Genomic DNA, 21,920 nt, shown 5'->3' on the forward strand with positions numbered 1-21,920 from the left:
TTGGGCATTCCAAATTGGGAGAAAAGGGGATAAAAATAAAAATAAAAATCTAATATTATAAAGGTCTGGAAACCCTGCATATTACGAAAGTTAAATGTGTTTTGAACGCTGTTTGATATGGTATTTTAATCTGCCTCTTCAGCCTCAGGTTGGCATTGCTCAATGAGGCTAAGGAGGTGCGGGCGGCTGGTCTGCGTGCTCTCCGCTACCTCATCAGAGACAGCACTATACTCAAAAAAGTTCTGCGGCTCCAGGTGGATTACCTGATTGCCAGGTCAGTATGAAATGCTTTCCGAGCTATGTATGCTGCCCAGTCACTTAGACGGTTGGGTTTAGGTCTGAGCCAGTACTTGGTTAGGGACAGTGAAAAAATTGCTAATTGCTTCCATCAGAAACAAGACCTGACACTAATGCTCAGTGAGTTATAAGTCATCTCATGTTAACATCTCATTCTGTGTGTGAGAGAATTAGAGTTCATGTGAAGAGCTAGTCAAGTCTAGTTAAAGTCACTCTGAAGCACAGTGGTGTAGTAAGGCTGTGACTTCCTCTGCAACCCGCTGTTGGTGCAGAACTGAGCCTGCAGCAATATCTTTCCCTCTCACTGTGCTCCTGCCTGTCTGAACACTCAGTAACTTAAACCTTGCATAGGAATATTGTAGGAATAGTCTCAAACTCGTATGACTTTCTTCCTGCTGCAGTACACAAACAAAGATTTTCTTAAGTATATATGATGTCTGTACAATGCAAGTAAATGGTGTCCAAATCTTTCAAACTCCAAAATGGACATAATGGAAGCATAAAGGTAATCCATAAGACTCAAGTGGTTTTATCCATGTCTTCTGAAACGATACAATCGGTTTTGGGTGAAAAACAGTCCAAAGTGTAACACCTTTTTCACTCTAAATCTTGGTGTCTGCAGTGTCCTTGGCATGTTCATGAGAGAAGCCTGATTACACTTTTTCACTTGTGGCGCATGTGCAGAGCATGTTTTAAACCCCACTGACATGCACTAAATGGGCAAACATGAATAATGTATCCTATATTTGTGGTTCCACAGAAGAGTGTAAGTCATATGAGTTTGAGACTGCATAAGGGTGAATAAATGGTAAGAGTATTATCATTTTTGGGTGAACTATTCTTTTAATAAAGAAATGCATATATACTGTAGTAGACAGTATCTATGCACTGCATATATTTAATATTCTACTTACCCTTCCCAGCCCATATTTGACATGTGAATATCTCAGTTAGTGTTGATAACTAATGTTCTTTTGACCTGTAGATGCATTGACATCCAGCAGAGTAACGAGGTGGAACGCACACAAGCTCTCCGACTGGTGAGAAAGGTGAAGTGGAAATATTTTTCCTGTTCATTTACATTGATTATATAAGAAAATAATTAAGTATACAGATATGAGCAAGCTCGTTTATTTAGCAAGACCTATACATTAAAATTAGTCCTTAGCCTGAGTCTTAGGCTGCACGTTCTAAGATGCTAAAATGTTAGTTGGGGCCAGCCGGCCAGGTAACAATATACATTTTCTGATGAATTGCATTCTTCATTCCAGATGATCACTGTGAATGCCCTGCTGTTCCCAAGCTCAGTCACAAACTCCCTCATGGCCGTGGGCAACGATGGTCTCCAGGACCGGGACCGTATGGTACGCGTCTGCATCGCCATTATCTGTGAACTTGGTGGGTTCCAACAGCGCTTAAAGAGTATTCTGTTACGTATCAAGCCATGAACGCAGATGTTAACCTCATGCTTGTCTAATTGTGCGTGCAGCACTGGAGAACCCAGAGATTGTGGCTAAGAGGGGTGGTCTCAGTACCATCCTGAAGAATGTAATCGACTGTCAGCTCAGTCGCATCAATGAGGCTCTGATGACCACCATCCTGCACCTGCTAAACCACCCACACACACGGCAATATGTTCGATCGGAGGTGGAACTTGAGGTATTGATCTCTATCTGACAACAAACCCATCAGAATTTTTATAAATACAGTTAAAAACAATTAAGTGATTTGCCTTTTCTTTTTTAGCAAATCCTGGCACCTTACACTGACTTTCACTACAGACACAATCCAGACACATCAGATGGTCAACTCAAGTGAGTTTGCAACATAAAGACCCTTCATAATCATAGTATTTACAGTGGTAAATGCAAGCGTGCAGCTCCTACAGGCTGCACTTTTAGATGTATTTTGGTTTTCTTCTCTACAGGGAAGACAGGGAGGCTCGGTTTCTGTCTAGTAAGATGTCAATTATTGCTTCCTTTCGCTCCTGGTCAGGTAAGGATATCTCAGTATACTGTTCTAATAAGAGTAAGACATCATTAATTGCTAGTAAGGATGCACATCCACATGCAATTTCAATTTTAAAACATTTTTCTTCCCTGACTAGAATTCTGTGGATTGGATTTAAAAATGTAAACAATTAAATAATAAGGGTGTAAAACATTATTAAGGGTTGTTGAAAGATAGGCCTCTTTATTTTAAAAAAAAAAACATCTGTTAAAAGACAATTAGAATGTGGGAAACGGGTATGGGGGGCGATTGACTTCTGTGGAAAATCTGTGGATGCAGATTTGGTGTAGGCCCGTTTATGGCTTAATTTAAGGGTAAATGTTTTTGAACCAAATCTCATTAACAACTGATTTGTGATTTACACAGCTGAAGTTATTAATACTGTGTAATAAAGTATTAATCACTCATGAATAGCTAAAAAGTTTACTTAAGAATCCCTCCTATGCCTTGAGGCAGTATTGAATAATGTTAGACTATTGTTTTCCTTCTGTAAAACTAGTTCAGCTAGGATGCATCTTTCACATGGGATGAGTACACTTGATTTACAGTAGTTGTTTGGATATTGTGGATTCTGCAATCCTGACTCAGACAACCAATTATTTTGTTCCACTGTACATGCAGGCATCATTAACCTGTGCAAGTCAGGCAACTCTGGAATCCAGTCTCTCATTGGTCTGCTGTGTATACCAAATATGGAAGTGAGGGTATGATGAGATATATTTAGAAGAATTGCAGTACACACAGTATGCAAATTAAATAACCAGTAACTCTTATTGAAAACTAAGTGTTGTGTATGGTGCATGTATTTTAATTTTTGTATATGGGTAGTTGGCATTTCAACAAATGGCACATTTCAAAGCTCTAAAGGAATATTCCAGGTTACATACAAGTTAAAGGGTTAGTTCACCCAAAAATGAAAATTCTCTCATCATTTACTGATCCTCATGATATCCCAGGTGTGTATGACTTTCTTTCTTCACGAGAACACATTTTAAGAAAAATAGAAATATATCTCAGCACAGTAGGTCCTTAAAATGCAAATGGATATATGCAAATAGATGGCATACTAAGATATATATATATATATATATATATATATATATATATATATATATATATATATATATATATATATATATATATATATATATATTAATTTAGGTGATTTAGAAATGCTCCGACATCACAATCCATGTATATCGTCTCCCTCATAACTGAATATTATCCACAACAAGCTAATTAAATATTAAACATGATTGTCACTAGAGGGCTTAAATGCAACTTTAATATCCGCTCTCATCATATATATATATATATATATATATATATATATATATCAGTGGTTGAGACATTCAGGATAAGCATACAAACACCATTGTGAGTAAAGAAAACGATAAATATAGATCTAAACCAAAACCAACAAAGCTTCTGTACAGGGTTCCTCCTACTCACTTGTAAAAAACGCTGCTCTTCCATGTGTGTCGCACATGCCTCGTTTCTCATGTGTCTCAAGTGCTAATGCGATTAAATCACACGCGCTTACTGCTGCTGACTGGAAGCGATCATTTAGAGATAAAATGTACTTAAATATTGATCTTTTTCGCACTAAAAGCAATTGTAGCGCTTTAGAAGACTACTTTATCTTCTGGAGTCATATTGATGTCATTATGCTGTATGTATATATTTGAATGTTTAAAAATCAGATCACCATCCACTTGCATTTTAAGGACCGACTGAGCTGAGAAATTTTTCTATTTTCCTTCAAATGTGTTTAGCTGAAGAAAGAAAGTCAATAACACCTGAGATATCAGTAAATCTCTCAGAGAACAGAGTAAATGATGAGAGAATTTTAATTTCTGGGTGAACTAACCCAATCGAGTATTTGTGGCGTAATGTTGTTTGCTACAAAAATTCATTTCGACTCATGCCTCCTTTTCTTAAAAAAAAAAAAAAAGCAGAATTCAAAGTTACAGTGAGACACTTACAATGGAAGTGAATGGGGGCAATGTATGTGTTTTTAAAAACACATAAAATATGTTTACACATATTGTTTATGTGTTGTGGCTAAACTTTTGAAACCGTGAGTATTTTAATGTTCAGAAATTGGCCCTCATTCACTTTCATTGTAAGTGTCTAGCTGTAGCACAAATGTTTGCTTTTTTTAAAGAAAAGGAGGGTCAAGTCGAAATTATATTTTGTGGTAATCAATATTATGCCACTAATGCTGCCGATTGAGCTTAACTTGTACTGAACCCAGAATATTCCTTATTATTATTATTATTATTATTATTATTATTATTTTATTATTATTAATATATGTAACAGTATAAGGACGAGCAAGGAGGAGGCAGGAACCGGCTGAACAGTCAACGTAAAATGTTATGATATAAATGAACTTAAAACAACATAAAACATAAATGAACAGACACACATGCAATGTGGCCGCGTACGTCTCTCTCTCTCTAACTGTCTTTATACCCCTCCCGACTGATTAGCCTGATTCAGGACTGGCCATGTGTCCTCTCGGCCCAGCCCGGCCCTCCTCCTCGGACGGCAGCGAGTCCTCTGGCCACTGGCGGACAGAACCACTCCTCCCCTTCTATGGCGACCGGCAGTGGTTCCTCCGGCTCTCGCCGGCCGGCAGCAACCCCTCCGTCCCCAGGCAGATGGCCACGGCCTCTCCTTTGGTGGACTGTAGCTGTGAGGACTCTGCAACAGTGCAGCCCTCCTCCCTCCTGGGTTTCAGCACCACTGTAACAGTATAAGGACGGGCAAGGAGGAGGTGGGAACCGGCTGAACAGTCAGCATAACATTTAATCATATAAATGAACTTAAAACAACATAAAACAGGCTTCCTAAGCAACCAATTGGCCCGGTTGCTACGGTGGGTACCTTATCTCGTTATGTTAACCTCCTCGTGGTTGCCATAATATGGTTCTCTCTCTCGGTTGGGCACGTGGTGAGTTGTCCGTGGGCCTCCACGCGCGCTAGGTCTGCGTGGTAACGCATTCAACAAGCCACGTGATGCGCGGATTGACGTTATTAGACACAGAGGCAACTGAGATTCATCGTCACTACGCCACCACGAGGACCTACAGCAAATTGGGAATTGGGCATTCCAAATTGAGGAGAAAGGGGGAGAAAAAAAAACAACAAAACATAAATTAACCGATACACATTCAACACGGCCACGTGCATCTCTCTAACTGGCACCACCAGCTCCCCTTTATCCCCCTCCCAGCTGATTAGCCCAATTCAGGGCCGGCCGTGTGTCCTCACGGCCCGGCACTGCCATCCTCCTCATCACAATATACATGCAGTTTTAACGGAACACTGAATAGACTGTACATGCAGTAATTGAAAGACTACATAAAAATCCACCAGTCATCACAGGACTAATTAAATGAATTAGAGTAGGCAAAAAGGGTGATAAAAAATGCTGAAAATTTTAAAAGAAATAGTGACCAGTTACAGAACCTAGCTACAAGCTTGTTGTTAAATAAGAAACCAAGTTCATGGACATGTTAGACTTTGTCAGCTATCCATATATTCTACAATATGTACATTTCTTTAAATTCTTCTCAGCAAGGTCTGCTGGAGGTGATGTATGATATATTCAGGCTCCCTGTTCCTGTGATGACACAAGATTTTATAGAAGCTCTTCTCAGTGTGGGTGAGTGTTACTGCTCTCTGCTCACGCTGGTTAACATATATTCATTTTCACACATTTACTGTGTTTGATGTGAAGTCATATTGACAGGAACAATGTCATGTGACCTCTTTCCAGATCCCAGTAGGTTTCAGGACAGCTGGAGACTGTCAGATGGTTTTGTAGCCTCAGAAGCAAAAATTATACTTCCCCATAGAGCACGGTCCAGGTAGGAAGATTTGATCGGCCTAATTAACCCTGTAATTAAGCTTATACTTAATTCAATGTGAAGTGTGTAACTTCTGCGCCACTAGTGGCAACAAAAGGAACTACAAAAATCTTGACCGTTTTCAAACTGGCTTTCAACCCACTCTGTCTTCCACACAGATTCCATCCCCAAAATCCTACAATTGTTGAGCAAATGTTGTTGTTTCAGACTGATTGGGATGCTCAAACAATGTTTTGATAGTGCTGCAGAGCTCAAGTGTTTTTGGGAGAAATGAAACTACTAATGGCATATTTGTTCTGTACTTGTCTCTGCTTTTTAAGTTGGAATATGGGAAAGTGTTTTACTATACAGTAGAAGAAATTACACACTTCACCTTTTAAGTAAAAATAAATCTAAACAACAATGATCCACTTTAAAGGAGGTGATGTATGTTTGTGTTCTGTTTGTCCATCCATCCACCCAGACCTGATTTGATGGATAACTATCTCGCCTTGCTACTTTCTGCCTTTATCCACAGTGGACTTTTAGAGGTATTATACCAAATACATATCCAGTTGATTATTTTTATTTTGTGAATATTTACAGGAGGAAAAGAGGCTTTTTAATTCAATTCGGTGTTATTTGTGTAGCACTTTTACAATGCATATTTTTCCAAACCACCTTTACAGAAAATAGAAAACTGAGAAGAAATATAGCAAAGCATCTCTAAAAATTACTGAGACATACAAGAGAATGTTGAAATGTTGCTAAAGTGTTAAGAGAACCATTTGTAAGTGTTTAAACCAATCTAAACTCTATTTATAGGGTCTGGTTGAAGTGATTACCAGCAGCGATGATAGCATTTCAGTTCGTGCAACCATCCTCTTAGGAGAACTCCTGCACATGGTATTCTACTGGAATTAACACAATTATTGCAACAGTCAGTGAATACGTCTTAAAGGGATGGTTCACCCAGAAAGGAAACATTCTCTCATCAATTATTCACCTTCATGCCATCCCAGATGTGAATAACTTTCTTTCTTCTGCAGAACACAAATAAATATTTTTAGAAGAATATTTCAGCTCTGTAGGTCCATACATTGCAAGTGAGTGGTAGCTAGAACTTTGAAGCTCCAAAAAGCTAATAAGTCAGCATAAAAGTAATCCATACGACTCCAGTGTTTTAATCCATGTCTTCTGAAGCAATCTAATCGGTTTTGTGTGAGAACAGACCAAAATATAACTCCTTTTTCACTATAAACCTTGACATCAGCGGTGTCCTTGGCGATCATGGTTTCTAGCTCATTTCTAGAAATCTTGCTTAGAGACTGAAATGGCAAGATGTACTGTTATAAAGAAGTTACATTTTGGTTTGTTCTCACCCAAAACCAAACGTATCGCTTCAGAAGATATTAATGAAACCACTGAAGTTGCATGGGTTACTTTTATGCTACCTGTATGTGCTTTTTGGAGCTTGAAAGTTCTGGATACCATTCATTTGCATTGTGGGGACCTACAGAGCTCAGATATTCTTCTAAAAATCTTAATTTGTGTTCTGCAGAAAAAGAAAGTCATACACATCTGGGATGAGGGTAAATGTTTGGGTGAACTATTCCTTTAATCTTGCACCATACCTCAAATGACTATGCCCATTTTATTTGCAGGCCAACACCATTCTCCCTCACTCCCACAGTCACCACCTGCACTGCCTGCCCACTCTCATGAACATGGCTGCTTCTTTTGATATTCCTCAGGAGAAAAGACTGTGAGTTAGCTTGTCTTGTCCTTCACAACTAGTAGTAAAAACAGTACACTGTCAGAGCTATGTAATAATGTCCATCTGACATTTTAATTTGTTTGTTTCTGATTCCTAGGCGGGCAAGCGCTGCAGTGAATTACTTGAACCGATTTCATGAGAAGAAGAAACGAGGCCCCAAACCTAGCAGTCTTTACTTGGACCTCATTATTTGCAAATCACTGGCTGCTCATTGCTTTAGGGACCAGCATCTCAGACCCCAAAGAGACATTTTTGTCATTAAGGTATGTGCTTGTGTCTGGAGGAGAGATATTTTTCAGAAATTTCAGCTGGGATGTGATTATTATTGTCGTTGTGCTCTTAGGACACTGAGGAGGCCCTAATGATGATCCTCAGAGACAGTCAAATTCTCAATCATAAACAAAATTTGGATTGGAACTGGGTCCTAATCAGTACCATATTGAAGGTGAGCAAACTAGATGATTCAATTGTTGTGTTCTAAAACAGAATTAAAACTTGTTTACATTGAGGCCAATGTGACTGAATGACTCAAAAGCATAAAACATGAACAAACCATTGTTTTTGGACCAGAACTATTCATGCCACTTGAATATACACATCTGACACTGAATTATACTGCTTCAAAAAAGATTGGATACCTAAATGATTTGTTCAGCATTTAAACCATTTAGGAATCATCACAGTACACATTGTTCTTGAAAAAAATGTCAGTAGGCCATTACGTCATATGTGGTGGACTGATTTTATTTGGGCCACCCAGAACATCTAAATAGCAATGTTTTAAAAACCACTAACAACACATTAGTAACCACACACAGTAGCAACACCCTAGCTGTGTCCCAAATTACACTATACACTATGCACTTACATAATGTAATATAACCACTCAGCCATGTAGTGAATACATTTTCAAAGTGTAGTATCATCCCAAATGGAACTCTTACCTGTTTTTTTTACTGCACTGAAGCGTTAGCCATTTAACAGCTGACGGAAGTGACGTTTCAAATGCTGTGATGTGTTGCCGCTAGCTTTAGTGTGTTTGCCAACCTCAGTAAACACTTTTATCTTAAACAATGTTCATATTCACACAGCTTGGAGTGATGGTTAAGCATTCAACTCAATTGCTAGCTGCTACATTCTTTATTATTTACAACTGTTTTGTCAGACCAGCAGCGCAGCCAGGTAACTCCACCCCTTCCGCTATGTATGGCAAACTGCATGTGCTGAGTGCATGAATTGTCCAACATTTCACACTCCATTTTGACGGTTGAAAAAGTGCATCATCCGGGTATTTAAAGTACACTTTTTTCCGTTGCGTTTTCAGTGTTAGCATACTACTCGCACTACTTGCACTGCAAAATGGCATAGTGTGCAGAAGTGTGCGGTTTGGGAGCTTTTAGGCACAGCCTAGATTTGTTGCAATGTACAAGTAACATGTATCTTAATCTCACAAGTCTAGTTGTGAAATGTGCTGTATTTTCTCATTTTCTGTTTGCGCTTATGTTGCAGTGGCCCAATGTCAACCTTCGGAACAACAAAGATGAACAGATGCACAGGTAAGCACGTTTGGATTGCGGTTTCCAAGAAATCTTCTAATATATTGTTGCTGTTAACCTTTCATCTGCATAAAAAAACTGCACTTTCTCTCAGGTTTGTGCGAAGGCTTCTGTTCTTCTACAAGCCTAGCAGTAAGCTGTATTCCAGCCTAGAGCTGGACCACAGCAAGGCCAAGCAGTTAACGGTGGTGGGCTGTCAGTTCATTGAGTTCCTTATAGAGTCCGATGAGGTGAGAATACAACGTTATAGATAAACTGAGCCTAAAACTGTGAGTAGTTACAGCATGTGTTCATTGTCCACTTTGCCTTCTGCTCAGGATGGGCAGGCGTATCTTGAAGACCTGGTGAAGGACATCGTGCAGTGGCTGTCCTTGTCCTCTGGACTCAAACCAGACCGTAGTCTGCAGAGCAATGGCCTCCTCACTACCCTCAGCCAGTACTATTTCCTCTTCCTGGGCACTCTTTCAGCCAACCCGCAGGGTGTTAAGATGCTTGAGAAGTGCAGTGTCTTCCAATGGTTAGTCTTGGACCTTATAGAAATCACCTTGAGTATAGAGTTCCTGGAAATATTATGATTTACCTGGATTTTAGCATAAATTGGTCATAACATTTGAACTAATCTTTAAAGTCACAACAACAGACAAACTTTAATAAAGAACACACATTTTGTCATTATGGTCTTTATTGAACATACCATGTTAACATTCACTGTGCAGAATGTAAAATGTATGGATTTAATAATGTGAATTTAATAAGTGTTGATTCGCCTTTGGTGGCATTACCTTCATCAAACGTTTCCTGTAATGCATAAGAGGTTTGAATTACTCCCTTGAGTAACTGATTCCAAAGCATCTCAATCGGATCAGGACTCCAGATGGCTCATTCTATTATTGAGTATTTCCTGTTTAGGTAATTGTCCCGTAGCATCACCCAACTTCTGTTGAGCTTCAGTTGCCAGTCAGATGTCTTCACATTCTTCTGCCAAATGTCCTGATACATTTTTGTTTATTGATGACAGCATGTCATAAAATACTCCTGCAACTGTATACTGTCTGTTGGGCATGGAACACTTGAAATAACATCCTTTATTGTGTATCATATCTTCTCTTTTCTTTCCTTCTTGCTTTGACAGCCTGCTGAACCTGTGTTCCCTGAAGAATCAGGACCATCTTCTAAAGCTGATTGTTTCCACACTGGACTACAGCCGTGATGGCTTGGCACGAGTCATTCTCTCAAAGATCCTCACTGCTGCCACTGATGTGGGACAAACATCTACTTTACTTGGTCCTTTTTGGCATTTTGACCCTAGACTGTTTTCACACTTGGTTGGATTGCTTGGTTCGACCAGAGTTCAAATTCACCCCCTTCCCCTGCCTCCGCTCGTCTCTTTTCACATTGTATTATTATATGGGTCTGAACCATGATAAGTTTGCGTCGTCAACGCATCACCGTGAACTGTAAAAAAGGAATTGTTGAGCAGTTAAAAAATCAAGGCAAAATCATGCAGATCAGTTTTGAGTTCGCACAACAACTGTCTTAATAATTGTCCTCGGTGACATTGCTTTGAATCTGTTAATTCACTTAATGCAAAAATTCTTGTTTAGAGAACAACTAATTTCTTGTTCAGCCAACTATCAATTCACAATATGAGACTTTCATTTTTTCAGCATTTCAATCTTACATATGGTTTTAAATTACTTTTACATTGATTTAACTGCAATCGTTGCTTCTGATGAGAGAGATGTGTCTTGCAAGGCAAGACAGTACATACAGTTGTTTGACAGACACACAATAGACCTTAACCCTTAACACACAGACCTCAATAACGGTGACAATCAAAACACCTAATTAAGTTAAACTATGAGCTCTTTGCATCAACACACAACTATTAAAGGTGCACTCAGTAGTTTTCACCATTAAAAAAGTTTTGCACCTAAACAAGTTAATTGTAATTTTGAAACGTATGTATCAAATCATGACCACTCACCTGAGATGAGGACTCTAGTCATATCAGAAACCTTGTACAAGCTTTTTTATTCTATGTGGGCCAGGGGCCCTCATTGGGGCTGCCATTTTAGAATCACATGACTAGCTGAATACTACTCGCTTAATCTCAGTAACCATATTGTTATTGGACACTTTCACTTTTGGATTAAATTAATCATAGCTGATTGTGAATAGTGAATTTCTACAATAGTATATGTAACTAAAAACTATTGATTTTGAATGATGCTGCATCCACACCACTAGGTGTCACTGTAAGTCCAAGATGACACCAACAAAAAGTTACTGAGTACATCTTTAACTAACAGTAGCAAGGTAAAACAACAATAACAAGATAATGATTCATTATGAGAAATGCATTACACATGGATGCATGCAAAGATGTACATTAAATGTCATAATTAATGGTTAACTTCTGCAAGTTAGGAGAGATTGTTGCATTACTAAGAAATTACTGTCATACTAATTGTGAACCATACCAGCAGAAGTCAGTATACACCAACCAAACAAACCAAATTCTGATCTCAAACAAACTCAGGTCTGCAACAACAGCCCTAGTGTGAATATGTCCCAAGTGCCAAACGGTTTAAGCTATTGAGCAGTAATTAGCAAAACTCCCCCCCCCCATGCTGCTACGTCATTTATGTAATTTTTTAACATTATTTTGCCGCAGAACTGCAGACTGTATGCCACCAAGCATCTGCGGGTACTACTCAGAGCCAATGTAGAGTTCTTCAGCAACTGGGGTATTGAATTGCTGGTGACACAGCTACATGACCGCAACAAGGCCGTCTCAATAGAGGCTTTGGACATACTGGATGAGGCCTGTGAAGACAAGGTGATATCAATCAACCCATAAGGGAAAAGAGAGGCTGTGTTATTACATTAAGAATGAAATATCTGAGGGATGGAGTCAGGGTGAAATTATGAAATGTGTGTGTTGAAATTGGAGGCATTTGTGTGATTTTACAATGTTGCTCCTGCATAGTTTTAAAGCATGAGTGCCAGGTTTTGTAACTGTAGTCACAGTCAAAATTGTGTCATCATGTAATTATACCTCTTTTATAAGCCAAGTCATAGCTTGTGAATACATGTCTCTTTTCACTCCCAATGCCTGCTGTTTTCTTATGATCTTGACTTCTTAGGCAAATCTTCATGCTCTGATTCAGATGAAGCCAGCACTAACTCACCTGGGAGACAAAGGTGTGCTATTGCTGCTAAGGTAAAGCTCAGATGTTCCCCTTAACTGTTATTCAGTTTTAAATAAATAAATCATATGTTTAATAATATAATATACATTAGAGGTCTGGACCCAACTGCAAGAAACCTGTTAGGCTACAAGAAAACCCCCTTAGTGACAGGTTCCCCATTAAAAAATATATATAAATTACATTTTACACCTAAAGAAATGAATGGTAGTTTTTTAAAAGATCTGTTTAAAATTATCTACACTCACATGAGAGGAAGACTCATATCAGGGGCATAGATTAAACATTAATCTTCGTAGAAAATCGGATCACATTCATAGAAAACCTGTAAATATCAGGGAGTTTGAAAGTTGTGACAGGCCTGAAAAGTCCTGGAAATTCATGAAATATTAAAGTCACCAATATGTTTAAAACAAATTTATGAAAAATGTATATTCACAATATACAATTGTAAATTCAAATTCCTAGTTTTGTTACACCAAATTATATTTAATTGGGTAGGATAATAATTATTTTAGAAAGACAAATACAAGTCAGCAAAGCAATTATTTTGACAATACTTACAGAGAGTCTCTTGATTGTCATGATGTTTAAAAGTTCAAATTGACAGTCCTGGTCAATGGCATACTATCAATTTTGAGGCACACTAAATACTTTGTTCATTTGATTTTGTAAATAAGTTCTGAGAAGCATCACTAACAACAATAAGTTGCAATGGGGGTCTATTTTGTATAAGAAACAAACTGTTCCCTCTCTTCTGATGATCTTCCATCCATGGTTCCAGGTTCTTGTCCATTCCAAAGGGGTTCTCCTATCTAAATGAGAGGGGGTATGTCACTAGGCAACTCGAAAAGTGGCAGAAGGTACCTTATATTTGACATCATCCTGCACTGTTAAGACTGATTTGAGATTGGGATGCAAACTACTCACCTTTTGGCTGGTCGCCTTTTTTAAGCTAATTTGCCCAAATTGTTTGGTAACGTTTTACTTATTAAAATAATTTTAAAGGGGTACTTTAAACACTGACAAATTTTCTTTACAAATAAATAAACATCAAAAAGATCAAGTGAAAATATACCCATGGAACACTTGATAGAACCTTCTCACCTTTTCACCTCTCATGAGATTGCATCCCGGTGAAATAACTTTCGTTTGCAATTTTTCAACATCAGTAATTGATATTCTGCTTGTGCTTACATTTTTTTCATAGCTTTTATCAGGTTATTTAAAGTGAATATTCCATCTACTTATTAATAATTAATGAGAAAACACACCTTTGTTCCCTTGTAGGAATACAACCTCAAGTATGTGGACCTCATAGAGGAACAGTTAAATGAAGCTCTCACAACTTACCGTAAACCAGTGGATGGAGATAACTATGTGCGACGGAGCAACCAAAGGTTCTTGATACTTATATCCTGTACTTTATTTTCTATTATATATATATATATATATATATATATATATATATATATATATATATATATATATATATATAAAACTTTATATAAAATGGTTATTTGTGGAAAAGTATTTACTGCATCCAGATTTCTTCTGTTTTTGTGTACATCTCATACTAAATTAAAGGCAATCTGAGTAAACACAACATTTTTTAAGTGATAATGTTATTTATTGAAGCAAAAAAGTTAGCCAATACCAACTGGGCATGTGTGAAATAGTATTTGCCCCCTTAGTTACTAAATCCCCAAATCAATTAAACAGCATTCATAATGATGTTCAGCTGGACTAGACACACCCAGGTCTGATTACTGCCAGCCCTGTTCAATCAAATCAACACCTAAATAGAAGTTCTTCAGCTGCATGAAGTTGGCTAAAAGGTCTCACCCAGTAGCACAGTAGCACTACAAGGTCGGAAGAAATTCCAGAAATCATGAGGGAAAAGTTGATTGAAATACATCAGTCTGCTAAGGGTTACAAAGTTATTTCAAAGGCTCTGGGTCTCCAAATGGAGAAACCTTTGCACAGTAGTGAACCTTCCCAGAAGTGGCCGATCTTCCAAAATTATTTCAAGAACACACAACGACTCATCCAGGAAGTCACAAAAGAGCCAAGGAACTGCAGGCCTCTCTCGCATCAATAAAGGTCAATGTTCATGACTCCACTTTCAGAAAGACACTGGCCAAAAATCCCATCCATGGAAGTGTTGTGAGGAGAAAGCCACTGCTAACACAGAAGAACATTAAGGCTCATTTGAATTTTGGCAAAACACACCTTGATGATCACTTGATGATCCTCAAAGCTTTTGGGAGAATGTTCTGTCGACTGATGAGTCAAAAGTGGAACTGTTTGGAAGACAGGGGTTCCGTTACATCTGCCGTAAATAAAGACTATATTTCCACAAAAGAACATCATACCTATGGTTAAGCATGATGTGGTAGTGTGATGGTGTGGGGATGCTTTGCTGCTTCAGGGCCAGGGTGATTTGCAATAATTGAGGGAAACCTGAATTCTGCTCTCAATCATCAGCCTGTGAGTTGAAGCTCAAGCGCTTCAACGATTCAAAGTTTAGGAGTAAGTCAATTTCTGAATAGTTCAAAAGAAGCAAAAATTACATTTTGGAGTGGCCTAGTCAAAGTCCTGACTTGAACCCGATCAAAATGCTGTGGCAGGAACTTAAATTGCAGTTCATGCTCAAACCCTACAATGTGGCTGAACTAAAGCAGTTCTGCAAAAAAGAGTGGGCCAAAATTCCACCCCAGCATTGTGAAAGACTGATATCTTGTTATCGGAAGTGTTTGGTTGCAGTTGTTGCAGCTATTAAGTTTAAGGGGGAAGGTGGTTTTTCACATGGGTGACATAGGATTTTATGTTATATCATGTCTGAAGATCTAAAAATACACAAGAATAGAAGAAATCTGGAAGGAGCAAATACTTTTTCACAGCATTGTACATACTGACAAGTTACCACATGTTTTTGTGTGTTATTTGGATAGTTCCTTCAGTTCTTAATTTATTTTCTTACAGGTTACAAAGGCCAAATGTTTATCTTCCAGTGCATTTATATGGACAACTTGTGCATGATAAGACAGGCTGTCATTTACTGGAAGCTCAGGTATATGCTTTGAAATTATTTATGACACGGCCTGATTGGACACAGATGTCCATTTAATGCCTTGTTTCTATGTCTCTGACAGAATGTAGTTCCAGATCTGAGCTACACAGTGCGCTGCCCAGTGCTGGACAAATGGGAGGGCATCAAACAACTTAAGGCTGCACTTTGGGCCCTGGTGTGTGTGTGTGTGTGTGTGTGTGTGTGTGTGTGTGTGTGTGTGTGTGTGTGTGTGTGTGTGTGTGTGTGTGTGTGTGTGTGTGTGTGTGTGTGTGTGTGTGTGTGTGAGTGAGAGAGAGAGTTCGTCTTGTGAAAATAAGTAATGTTGAAGCATGTTTTCTATTCTGATTTTTTGATAACTGTTTTGTTTGCAAGTTGTATTAGTCAGGTGGGAACTCATTACTCTAAACTGTTTTTCTTAACTGTTTGTCTCAAGGGAAACATTGGCACTTCTAACTGGGGACTGAACCTCCTGCAGGAGGAGAATGTGATTCCAGACATCGTCAATCTTGCTCATGACTGTGAGGTTCTGTCTATTAGAGGGTATGTTGTTTTGATACCAAAATCAAGCTCCTTTGATATAGCCATAATACCAACATTTTGAAATGGCATTTAGGTCAGAAACGTGGCCTGGGGGATAGTGCATGAGGTCTGACATGTGCAGGTCATTTCTTGACAAATGTGTTTAGTAAAGTAATGCTATACAGTTGTGTCTCATGTTTAAAAGGATCTTATAATGCTTACACATAATAAAGCTAAAGTATCATAGGCTTCTGACCATATGAGGCTAAGACTCACAAATGTATTTTTGCATGAATAATAATACCTTGAATAATTTTTTTAATTTTTTTTATCTAACATCCAAATAGTTTAATTTGGTACTCTACAAAATAAAAAAATGGTTATTTCATTATTTCTTGTTGTATGCCTGAGAAAAAAACTATACTATAAATAACCATATATATAACTATAAACAGTAGCAATGTATGTGATATTATTTAGTAATATAAAGTAGCAATATGTGTTATACTATGTTAAAATAGTCATTTCACAACAATGCATGTGTGGGAAAATTTTCTTCAATTTAATTAAGTGATTTGAACGGTTTTAGTTTGAGTGTATAATGACAGCTTTTAGAAATTAATACTGGAAAAGTTGTGCAAATGTGTTTCTCAATGGGTACTAGTATGTTGTTTCAGTTACCAGAAAATCTTTCAAATGCACTGCGACATTCAGTCTCCATTTCCACTTACTGGTTTCCAACTTATAATTGCAGTAAAGTTATTGCAACACTGTTGGGTAGACATGAGATGACCAAGCATTAACCATATGTTGAATTCTCCAGATACTCTTGCTGTTGCGAAGACTCATCGTTTCAAAATTACATTCTCAGTAACTGTCAGCAGGTTTTTATTTGGTTGTAACTATGACTCATTTGAATTGTGTAATTATTCCTAACTTCCTATTTGGCAATCATGCATTCATTCGTTTTATACACTCTGATCTCTTCCTTATGGCTTTCTTATGAACCCGCTCTTTGTTTCTCTATCCTTTCTCTCTCAGGACATGTCTTTATGTTCTGGGACTCATTTCAAAAACTAAGCAGGGTTGTGAGTTACTGAAACTGCATGGCTGGGATGCGGTCAGGCACAATCGCAGGCAGCTTTGGCCTGTAGTGCCAGATGAGGTGGAGCAGCAGCAGAACCTCCAGCAGCTGCAGCAGCAGCAACAACAGCAGCAGCAGCCCCTCATCCAGCTTTCTTCAGCTCCCAGCACCCTCAGCCTGAACTCTGAGTCCACCAGCTCCAGACACAACAGTGAGAGTGACTCCACTCAGCCCAGTGAGTGCTCCTCCCATCCACTCAGCAATTACTAACGGTCACTGTTGCAAAACTGTTGTTTTGGGTGAAAGTCAGTTTTTTCAGAGTGGTCCTATAGCTGCCTATTACAAGCATATCATCTTAGACTTCTGCTTTGACTATATTAAAGTGCTGTGAATAAATAATACTCCCCCATTAGATGGTGCCTTTCAACACTTCCATGTACGAACAAAAGATATGGATTGATCTATTGGTAGCAATATAAATAATTCTTGGTAGGATTGTCAGTTGACACAATTTTAATTAATCTTGTAATTTCATATTTTACATGTTCAGTGACTTTTTAAGGAACAATTTGATGCCTGCTTCGATGCCAGATTCTAACCGCTAAAATAACTATTATTCTTAATTGGATTGTTTGACATTGATGCACAGAGGCTTTGATGCACATTGATGCACAGACTCAGCTTTGTAGTGCTCTATCCTTAGGCAGGCTCTGTACTTGTTTTTTGATGACTAAGCCCAGTCAGTAATCCTGACTTAGAGAATTTGGGAAAGGTCAAAAGTTTAGGCCTTCTTTAGCCAGCACTTCAAAACAAACCAGACATTGTAGTTGTGTGCCCACTACTGTATGTAAATCTTTACTTTCAGAACTTTTGGTCATATTTTACAAATTACTTTTCGAAAAGAAACCGTTCCACTTTCGACTGTGAATAAATAATACTCCCCATTAGATGGTGCCTTTCAACACTTCCATGTACAAACAAAAGATATGGATTGATCTATTGGTAGCAATATAAAGAATTCTTGGTAGGATTGTCAGTTGATACAATTTTAATTTATCTATGTAATTTCATATTTTACATGTTCAGTGACTTTTTAAGGAAAGAACGCTAAATAATATGTAATTAATGGGGTTGGCAGTTTGAGTGGAATGGAATATATGTGCACATCTAATTAATGACTACACTGAGGTAGATTTATGCAACAGTGCTCTACTCAAAATATAATGTTATGTATTCTCTATTCATCAATCTACATCATTACACACAGGAAATGCAAACATGGAACTCAATGCAGATCTGCAATAACTGAAAAACAAAACAACTTCCCCCACACTTTATTGGCATATTACATTTGTAATATGTTTTTTTTGCTTTTCCCATTTCATAGGATCCCTTTGAGCCATTCTGTGTAGATTTGCTTGAGTGGTTTGTTTCATTGTATTGTTGCAAGATTCACTTTTTGACAGATCTCCTCCAGTACTCAAATTCCATACAATATATTAACACTTCGTACTTACATTATGTGTCGTTCACTCTGTTTTTGGCTGAATTTGGTGGGGCAACCTGGCCTAGATAAATTGCCAGTATTTTAAACGTGAATTGTATAATTTCTGTGTGACTAGCAGCACCAAATGCAAAAATAATGATTGTTTCCAAACAGGTGTCCAGACACTTTCACCATCTTCCATGGTTTGGACAAACAGTTAGTCCAGCCATAGACTGAGCCAATATTGCAATGTTGGGGCAAAACATTTTTTAGACATTGATTTACTTGATATATAAATAATTGATATTTTTTTGCACCTGCTTTGATGCCAGATTCTAACCGCTAAAATAACTATTGTTTTTACTTACTGGATACTTACTGGATTGTTTGACATTGATGCACAGAGGCTTTCCAGACACAGCTTTGTAGTCCTCTATCCTTAGGCAGGCTCTGTACTTGTTTTTTGATGACATGAATGGTCAAAAAAGGTACAAAACAAATGTAGGCCTTCTTTAGCCAGCACTTCAAAACAAACCAGACATTGTAGTTGTGTGCCCACTACTGTATGTAAATCTTTACTTTAAGAACTTTTGGTCATATTTTACAAATTACTTTATTTCTGTTAGCGTCACAATCACCTACCAAAACTAGTCTACCATGCAAATAATAAATAAAAGTGTTACACGTTTCAAATGTTTATCATTTTTGTGGCCACACCCTTTTTTTGTTTTCTGTTCTTTCACAATGTGACCGGTAAATCAATTTTGCACATGATTATCAAAATGTGTTTTTATAGCACCATTCTAATGGTCCTATAACAAGGTGACATTTTGACCTCTGGTTAAGAACTCCGGGGCTTGGTAGTGGTGTACAATCTTTTTCTACAAAGAGAAACTGCACTCCTGTTGATTTTAGTACAAATACAACTAAAGATTTCAAAATTATGTAATTATTTAAATGATAATCAAATATCCCTTTTTGTAATAATAGTTGTGTGGTAGGAAAATAGGGGTGCACCAACATTATAAAAATATTTTGGTCTAAAAATAACAACATTTTAAATTGTCATTTGAAAAAGTAAATATGTTGAAATTGCCTTTCTTGCAGGTATGTACATCCTGAATGATGATAAATTTGAAAGCTGTGAGCTCTCTGAGGACCAGCCACTGTACATCAGGCCCAAACTTCTAAAGGACCTCAGTCCATTTACCATTCTGGCCTCCAGCCGCCTTGTCCGTAACCGCTTCCTGATTTCGCTCTCTGGAAAAAAACTTCGCAGCACCAGTGATCCCAAAGGCACTGGCAGCAGCAGTAACTTCCATGGTGAGCCAACTTTAGGAGGCCTCAGGAGGGTTCGCACCATCACGGAGCCCTCTATATTTTCTCCTGGTCAAGCAGATGTCTTCAGTCCTGTATTTACTGATGGGCATCTGCCGAAAAGCCCAAGCGTAAGTCTGGAGACCTCCTTTATGGGCAGCAAAACTTCGGACTCCCAGGGCAGCACATCCAGCATTGGAGAGCCAGAGGTACAGCTGCACAGAGCTGTGGAACGGGGTGGAGACGCCCACCGAGAGCATATCAGTCGAGAAAGGTTGGCCGGCGATGTCACCACTTCTGGGGGTGTGAGCCAATTTAAAAGCCGCAGTCAGAGTTTCAACACTGACACAACCACCAGCGGCATCAGTTCCATGAGTTCCAGCCCATCTCGAGAGACAGTTGGGGGTATAGACTCTTCCACCATCGACACGGACTGCGTTAGTCTCAATACGGTCATTAGTACTCAAACTATCAAAACTCTTCATGCTCTCACACCCCAGTCCAATCATCTGCCCCTGTCCAAATCTAACTCTGTGCTCCTGATGCCCCCTGGCTCCTCTCACACTCTGCCCCGAAGGGCTCAGTCCCTTAAATCCCCATCCGTTACAACCATCTCAAGCCTGACAGACTGCAGCTTCATGTACACAAGCCCACGGGACGCACTGGGCTACGCTACCCTCAAACGACTGCAACAACAGCGCATCCAGTCCTCCCTCTCCCATAGTGAGGCACTTGCCTCTCCAGCCAAAGATGTTCTCTTTACTGATGCAATCACCATGAAAACTGGCAGCCTGGACTCCAGACTCACACCGCGCAGGTAAAACCAGTTGGGCCTGGAGTTGGTCGAAGGTTCTTTCCTTTTTTTTTTGGCATTATGCCACCTTTCCTTACACATCTATTTTTTTTTTTACACTTTACACCAGTGCTATTCAACTCTGCTCCTGGAGGGCCATCGTCCTGCAGAGACATGAACCATCTAATCAAAGGCAGGTGTGTAAGAGCAGCACTGGAACTAATCTCTGGCCCTCCAGGGGCAGAGTTGAATAGCCCTGCATCAGTTAGGTCAAGCAATAATCACAAAATGCCTCCACAGAAAGGTGGTTAAATACCACATTTATGGTTGATTATCAAGCCTTATGTTATTATCCTGCTCCAAAGCTATCTTCCAGGTATCTTCTTGACTCTATGGATAGAACCATAACATCTCATTTCTCAGAAGTAAAGATGTTAAAGATGAAGTTTTGTGTGATAACACTCTTCTTTCTAACATAGACTTACCTAACAGGCATATCTGCCTGACAGGATCACACTCAGGGCTGGGTATTGCCAACTGCCTCAAAATATGAGATACAGTGTGATACATGTCACGATTCAATACATTGCAGTGCATCATATTAGCATAACTGGATTACAATTGAAACTGCAGCAAACTGGCGAGAGAACAAGCATGTCCACGAGAGCGACTCTGAATCTGATCAGTTTTAAATCTCTTGTACGGTTCACTTCACCTTTGTCCATTTCGGCACAATAGGAAACAATATTATTTAATCCGCACAGCCCAGGATTTTAACAATTCTATAAGTGTCAATATGTGACCACAAAGGCAGTCAGATTACAAGAATTGAGCACTAGAGTGCTCACTAATGTTGTTGGTTTTTTTAATCCACCATTTAATATTTGATGGGAAATGACACTGCCAAAAAAAGCCCCTTTGAAATCACTGCTCCCCTTT

General features: G+C 38.7%; 1 protein-coding gene across 1 annotated transcript in view; it reads left to right on the plus strand.

Moving 5' to 3' along the window:
- Positions 1-21,920, plus strand: part of LOC127624652 (rapamycin-insensitive companion of mTOR-like) — a 35,064-nt gene that overhangs the window by 6,967 nt on the left and 6,177 nt on the right. The window contains exons 5-31 of the mRNA XM_052099467.1: positions 143-274; positions 1,283-1,346; positions 1,569-1,695; positions 1,787-1,956; positions 2,044-2,111; positions 2,225-2,292; positions 2,929-3,011; positions 5,893-5,980; positions 6,095-6,185; positions 6,649-6,715; positions 6,990-7,070; positions 7,829-7,929; positions 8,039-8,204; positions 8,285-8,386; positions 9,451-9,497; positions 9,592-9,727; positions 9,815-10,014; positions 10,630-10,756; positions 12,175-12,339; positions 12,647-12,723; positions 13,494-13,572; positions 14,000-14,109; positions 15,695-15,782; positions 15,865-15,957; positions 16,216-16,322; positions 17,343-17,620; positions 19,979-21,005. Of these exons, the coding sequence (XP_051955427.1) occupies positions 143-274; positions 1,283-1,346; positions 1,569-1,695; positions 1,787-1,956; positions 2,044-2,111; positions 2,225-2,292; positions 2,929-3,011; positions 5,893-5,980; positions 6,095-6,185; positions 6,649-6,715; positions 6,990-7,070; positions 7,829-7,929; positions 8,039-8,204; positions 8,285-8,386; positions 9,451-9,497; positions 9,592-9,727; positions 9,815-10,014; positions 10,630-10,756; positions 12,175-12,339; positions 12,647-12,723; positions 13,494-13,572; positions 14,000-14,109; positions 15,695-15,782; positions 15,865-15,957; positions 16,216-16,322; positions 17,343-17,620; positions 19,979-21,005 (3,942 nt within the window). The remainder of the gene's footprint in view (positions 1-142; positions 275-1,282; positions 1,347-1,568; positions 1,696-1,786; positions 1,957-2,043; positions 2,112-2,224; positions 2,293-2,928; positions 3,012-5,892; positions 5,981-6,094; positions 6,186-6,648; positions 6,716-6,989; positions 7,071-7,828; positions 7,930-8,038; positions 8,205-8,284; positions 8,387-9,450; positions 9,498-9,591; positions 9,728-9,814; positions 10,015-10,629; positions 10,757-12,174; positions 12,340-12,646; positions 12,724-13,493; positions 13,573-13,999; positions 14,110-15,694; positions 15,783-15,864; positions 15,958-16,215; positions 16,323-17,342; positions 17,621-19,978; positions 21,006-21,920) is intronic.

The sequence above is a fragment of the Xyrauchen texanus genome, chromosome 31 (genome assembly GCF_025860055.1).
Source record: "Xyrauchen texanus isolate HMW12.3.18 chromosome 31, RBS_HiC_50CHRs, whole genome shotgun sequence".
Lineage (NCBI taxonomy): Eukaryota > Metazoa > Chordata > Actinopteri > Cypriniformes > Catostomidae > Xyrauchen > Xyrauchen texanus.